General features: G+C 46.3%; 1 protein-coding gene across 1 annotated transcript in view; it reads left to right on the top strand.

Annotated features, from left to right (window-relative positions):
* Window positions 1–4,614: 4,614 nt before the first annotated feature.
* ABCA12 (ATP binding cassette subfamily A member 12) overlaps window positions 4,615–6,000 on the top strand; it is an 82,301-nt gene continuing 80,915 nt past the window's right edge. The window contains exon 1 of the mRNA XM_034065509.1: window positions 4,615–4,698. Within this exon, the coding sequence (XP_033921400.1) occupies window positions 4,630–4,698 (69 nt within the window). The 5' untranslated portion in view covers window positions 4,615–4,629. The remainder of the gene's footprint in view (window positions 4,699–6,000) is intronic.

Below are 6,000 nucleotides of genomic sequence, written 5' to 3'. Positions count from 1 at the left end.
TCCTGGAAACAAGGCTGCCCTGTAAAAATAAGCAGTTAATATCCAAGGGCTTTGAGCCAAATATCAGCAACACAGTTCTTGAACTATTTGGAGTGGACCCTGTGAGAAAAACATCCTCGTATTCCCAAGGTAATAGATGGCTGTGGACCACTGGAAGGAAAAGCCATCCACAGTCATCAGGAGGAGCTGGTTGGCAAATGGGTTTTAATGGAGAGGAGGAAAATCAGTAATTGTGGGAATGTGTTTGCTGGTGGCAGAGTGGTCCTGTGGTGATGCCACAGCATCACAGTGGCTAACAACACTGCTGCCAGTGTAGAGGGCTCTGAGTCCTTTTGAAGATGCTGAGAGAACATCTCTACCCATCTGTGCAGGTGCCTGGAATTAGGCACATTTCTAGACTCCTGCCATGCCTTTGGAAGGGATTTGGAGCTACCCAGAGATTATATGCTCTCCCTGGGAAATGCCATGGGCTGCTCAACATAAGCCATTTGTATCCTTTAGCAAATGATGTTCCAGTTAACACACAAGTCATGCACTGTTTCAGCATCACTCAGCACTGCCCCATGTTGCCTAATGCTGTCAAGTCCTTAAGCAACTGCTTCTCTAGTTGTGAGGAAGGCAGTGTTTTGAGTTGGCCCTAGACTTTTAACTTTTACCTTCCTTGGTGCTGTGAGTGCATGTGATGTTCTTTGATTCCTACTCATTCTGACTTCAGAGCATCCGAAGCCCTGGGTTTGGTTTGAAGGCCTTTTATGGATGGTGTGAAAATGAGCAGCCATAGGCTTTGAGCTGAAGGACAATTCTACCCATTGCATGAAAGCTTTTCTTGCTCTGTTCTTCACCAGTCTCTTTGTCCTGGTAGAAATGGTGACACTTGTGTTTTGTTGTGCCTTGCTAGTGTGTGCAGCCTTAGCAAAATGCTAACAGGACATGTAAAAGTGCACTTACCTTAGAGCAGGTAAGTCTGTGAGTGCCCTACACACTGGACAGGAGTGTGGAACCTAAGGCTGCTCACTCAGCAGTCCATGGCTTGGTTTGTGGATAAGAGATCACAGCTGAATCCTATGCACAACATCTCAGATCTCTAAGGACAGCATGTCAGTATTAGCTTACACAAGCCAGGAGGAAAGCTCATCTGTTGCACAGTCTGGACTTGCTCCTGAGCTAAGTACAGTAACTAAATACACTGCAAACCCTGTGTAAGGAAAGCACCATGTTCAGAGTCCTGCCTCTTCATGAGTCACAGCATTATCCTGTCGCTCCCCTTACAGATCCCCTTCAACTCATTCTCCTTTGCAGGCTTTTCTCTGGCATGGTAGTTCATCTGGTTATGCTGCTTCACTCACTGCTGCTGTGATCTCCTCCTCCAGGCCCCTGAGGGCACCTAACCACAGTTCACCTGTGTGCTCTGGAAGTCTCTGCTGCAGGTTAGTTGCAGCATGCACAGTCACTGCAAGATTAGTGCTGTGTTTGGTTTGGGTTTTTCTCTGATAGCAGAAGAGGTTTTCCCTTTCTTGCCTGGCACTGACTTCAAGGGGTAGGTATTCTGCCCTGTCAGATTGGCTGTAGCTACCCCTGTGTTTAAAAGCCAAGCCAAGAGTGTTAATGACCAGATAGCTGCTTACATTTTATGGTAGTGTGAGCTTTCTGCTGTTTTGGCCAAGTAGCTAGTGAAGCATTGACTGTAATGCTGCCATTTCTTCTCATCATTCCAGTGCATTTGATCTGCAGAGTCCCCCACATCCCTGTTTTTGCCCTGTGCAGCAGGACAGTGTTCTCTATTCATGGATCCCTCTCTTATGTTGTACAGTATTGCTAGCCCTGATACAGCAGGACCCATAAGGGCATGTCCTCCTGCAAGCATGTTTCCAGCACTCTTGCAGACCATTCTCTCATGGACTTTATCCTCTTCCTTCATGAATTCTGTCTTGTATCACTTCCCATGTTTTCATTTCCTTTAGAGGTAACCCAGCACACTTGGGGAGCAGGAGTGCATTCATTTTTACTGAAGTAAGAACTCCTCTACTTGAAAGAATGCCTCAGAGATTGTGAATTCTTGCTGCTCTCAGTCTTTTTGACATGCAGCTACAGCCCCTGCATGTCCCTGTAAGCCACAGCCACCACTGCATTACATGGGATTAGTCATGTCTCTATAGACCTGCATTGGATGAAATCACAGTTCAGAGCTCCCTTGAGTTTCCTCAGCTTCACAGTCACAGAAGCAGATTCTGCTTTTCTTCCCTGTGATCTGAACCAATGGTTTGCTATATAGCCCAGAAGAAGAAACCAGTTGAGGATGTAGTGGGGAAAGGAAGAATTTGGCCTTTCCCTCCTCTCCCCTCCTGCCTATAGCACACATACATTTACACAGGGACATGTCTGCTCTGGTCACTTTGTCCAGGAGTGACAATGCTGTTGCACAGCCTCCTGTGACATCTGCAGGAATCATCTAATGAGGAATTAAACAGCAAAAGGATATAATGGCTTAATACAGCTCTTGTGTTCTCGAGCTGGAGTGCTCTGGTGTTTGGGGATTTGAGTGCAGGTGCTCTCAAAGCCAGCTGGCATTGAGTTATTCTGGTTTTACAGTGGTGAACTTGAACAAATTACCCTTTGGGTACTTCCCAAGAGGAATGTTTGTTGACTCAGTTCACAAAGGAAGTAAGGATGTGCATTTGCTTGGGAAAATTATTATCCAAATCATAATGTTCTTTCGAAGCAGTTGTTTGAGTGAATACCAAAGAGAAGCAATCAGACATGTGCCTTAAAAGATCTTGGCAAACCAGTGAATGGTGAAATTATAGATTTTTCTCTCTTAGCCCCTCAAAGCAGAATTATCTATATTTGGATTTCTTTTTTTCAGCTCCAGAGAGGAAGTGAATCAAGTTTGCAAATGGTGTTTGAACCAAATGCAATGAATCTGGCTGTGCCTCTTACATGTAGCTGAATTGCAACAGTGCCTTGAGGAGTAGTGATTGTTCTCAACTCGGACCCAAATGAGATCCCTCACTCTGCTAAGGACCTGTGGTAGAAAAATGTGAATGTAGATCTGGGATGTCAGATGTTTGGGTCCTTCCCATTGCTATGAAAACTATACCAGGGAAGCCTTTTACACTCATTTTAGCTCCAGCTCCACTCCCACCGTTGGAATGTTCAATCTATTTAGACTGAAGGTATGTGGGGCAGGGACTACTCCATCTCTGTTGCTATTCCCATCTTTGAAGTAGTTCCTAACCAAGCCAGAGAAGCTGTTTCTCTTCACCGAATACCATATCTTTCTTCTCTCTTACTCTCACTTATTGCCTCTAGCAACCCCTAGATCAAAGCTTTCCTGCTCCAAGATCACCCTGGATGGCAGGGCTGCTGCTTCCTTCCACCTTTGTCCCTGGGTGAAGTTTGACAAGGACTCATGCAAGATGTTCTTCATTTCTGAGGCACAAACTTTGTTTGTGGCTGGAAGAAAAGCTGTGGAGGTGAAGCTTTTTTGAGCTCTTTTATGCTGGAGCAGTGAAGTCTTCCATGGTTTGCTTAAGCACAGTCTCAGTGTTAGGAGATAGGGTACTTGAGTGTATATGCTCCTCTCCTGAGGGGACCAGAGCTCTGCTGGATGACCAGAACTCATCAAACAAGTCTGTATCTCGGATTTGTTACAGTCCTTCGTGCAATGAGCAGTCCCCTCTGCTGTCATTACTTCCCCCTGTACTTCAGGTTAGTCTTTCCTTTCATCTCTAGCTTTTGTTTGGGCTTTTTTTAGGTATATTACCACTAGTTGGAAAAGCTCCATGGTCAGTTGAGTAACACCAGTGTTCAAGCCACAGTGCTGTGATATTTTTGTGGGCTCTGATCCTGCAATCCCATTCCCAATGGATTTGATGTGTTGTATTCAATTCCACCAGTGAAAACCCCAGCACTCATCTCCCAGAGGAAAGGGAAGATGCAGGAAGGTGAGCAATCAGATCGGTCCCTTGGAGTTTCACCTAAGTATGTATTTTTAACTCTTTCAGTTCATCTACCTGGCCAGGTAGGTTTGAGACATTCCGAAGCCCTGATTCCCAATCAGCAATACCAGGAAGATGCGTGCTGCAGCCATGGATGCTTTCTTCTTCCCAGCTATTCCCTGTGAAATCGGTGAAGTCAAACTGGCCTGGCAAGTGGCCTAACTCTTTGCTGTTGATGACACCTCTCCAGCAGCAGCAGTGTGTGGGCAGGCGAGCAGTTTCATCATGGGGAGGGAGGAGGCATGCATCACCTTTTGTTTAAGCAGAAGCATCTTTTTGGAATGCTATCCATTTTATCGGTTAGGGCTTGAACAAGGAGCATCCAGGAGAGGCTGGATATTGTAATTAACACAAGTGGAGACAGGCTGCTGGGCCTGCCTGCCTGCCTGGAGAGGAAGAACCTGTTGAATTTGCTAGGAGCTATTGCTGTGAGGACAAGAGCTACGTTTGCTGGGAGTACAGCAGCCACAAGTGGATGAAGTAGCTGCTTCAGAGCTATGCTGTGGGGAAGAGGCAGAGGCTTGGATACTGGACACTGGATGCCCATTTGGGTTAGAGCCTCTGCTTTTGCTTCCTAAGTCTGGGGAGGAAGAACACACAGCCTCTTTGCTTTTGGTGACCTCAGCTAAGGATGGCTGCACTCTCTCAGCACTTGAGGATCCTGCTGTGGAAGAACTGGCTCAGTGTCAAGAGGCAGCCGGTGAGTGCGATGGGAGCCTGGAAATCACAGGAATCAAGGAGCAAGGGGGGCACTGCAGGAGAGGAAGGTCACAGCTTTAACACAGAAATACTTTGAAGCTGATAGATGCAGAGGGAAGGAAGGGAACAGCATGGAGGTGAAGATGAGTCTTTTTAAGCCAAACTGATTAGGTCTTGCATCAGAGCTCATGCATGAGGGCTCAGGATTCTGGATCGAGTATTCCGGATGCCACTGTTGCTCCCCTAGGGCAGCAGTCCATGCAAACAAAGCTATGCCCAAGCTCATGGGCAGACCCTTTCCAGCAATGTCCAGAGAGCAATCTGAACTGCAGCAGCACCAGGGAACAATATGTTTCTTTGGGTGGCATTGTGTGTCCAGGCAAAGCCTGGCCACTAGTTTTGCCACAGTCTGATTTCAGTACAGCTGCACTGTAATTCCAGCATAAGCAATGTTGCAGCTCATGGACTTGCATTGCCACAAGTCCTCTTGCCAGTAATCCAAATGTGGTGGGTTTTAAACTTGCTTTGCTGAATGGAAGCCTTGGTAGGTGCAGAAAGTGCTCACAAGACAGAAAAATGGCCCTGAAAGGTGTGATCTGAGGATGGAGTGAAAGGCTTCTGATCACCACATGCTTCTGCAAGGTGCATTCTTACCAGTCTGTCCTGCCTCTTGGTTTTGGAGCCTGATCTAGTTAAGTGCTGAGTTGACCTGACTCCTTGTCATCCTCCGTGGGAGTGTGGATGTGCTGTGCACCTCAGAGTATCTTTCACTGCTGTCAAGGATACAGAATACTTTATCTGGGATGCAGAGGAATCCCATTAAGTTACCTCTAAGTTCTCAAGAGAAATCCTACCAGCCTTGTTAAAGCAGAAGATTTGCATCTCTTTCAGCTCTTCTGTCCCCAGAGTCAATGCTAACCTAAGCCCTACCAGTACTTCTGACCTCATGGTCTCACTTGCTTTAATTCTGTTTTCCCAAGGAGCTGAAATATCAATTCTATAGAATTGAAATGCCAATTAAAATCTGGCCAAGTACTGATTATTGTACGGCAGCATTCCCTGCAGCCCTCTTTCATTTCCCTCTCTTGCTCCAAGTTAGGGAGCTTGCTTACACTGGAGAGGCTGTGAGGAGGTAAACCCAGATCTCTGCTCCCAAACATCCTCATCTCTGTTCTCGTGGTGTTTGTTTTCACATGTGTAGTCTGCTTCACTTACAGGCTTTTAGAAAGCTTCTTTTCCTTTATTTTAGCATGCTTGTTTCATGAGAAAGTGTTGTGTTGTGATGCTGAGGTTCTGATAAGGA

Source organism: Melopsittacus undulatus, chromosome 8, assembly GCF_012275295.1.
Source record: "Melopsittacus undulatus isolate bMelUnd1 chromosome 8, bMelUnd1.mat.Z, whole genome shotgun sequence".
Classification (NCBI taxonomy): Eukaryota; Metazoa; Chordata; class Aves; order Psittaciformes; family Psittaculidae; genus Melopsittacus; species Melopsittacus undulatus.
Note: the sequence above shows the minus strand (reverse complement) of the source record. Positions and strands in the feature narration are given on the sequence as shown.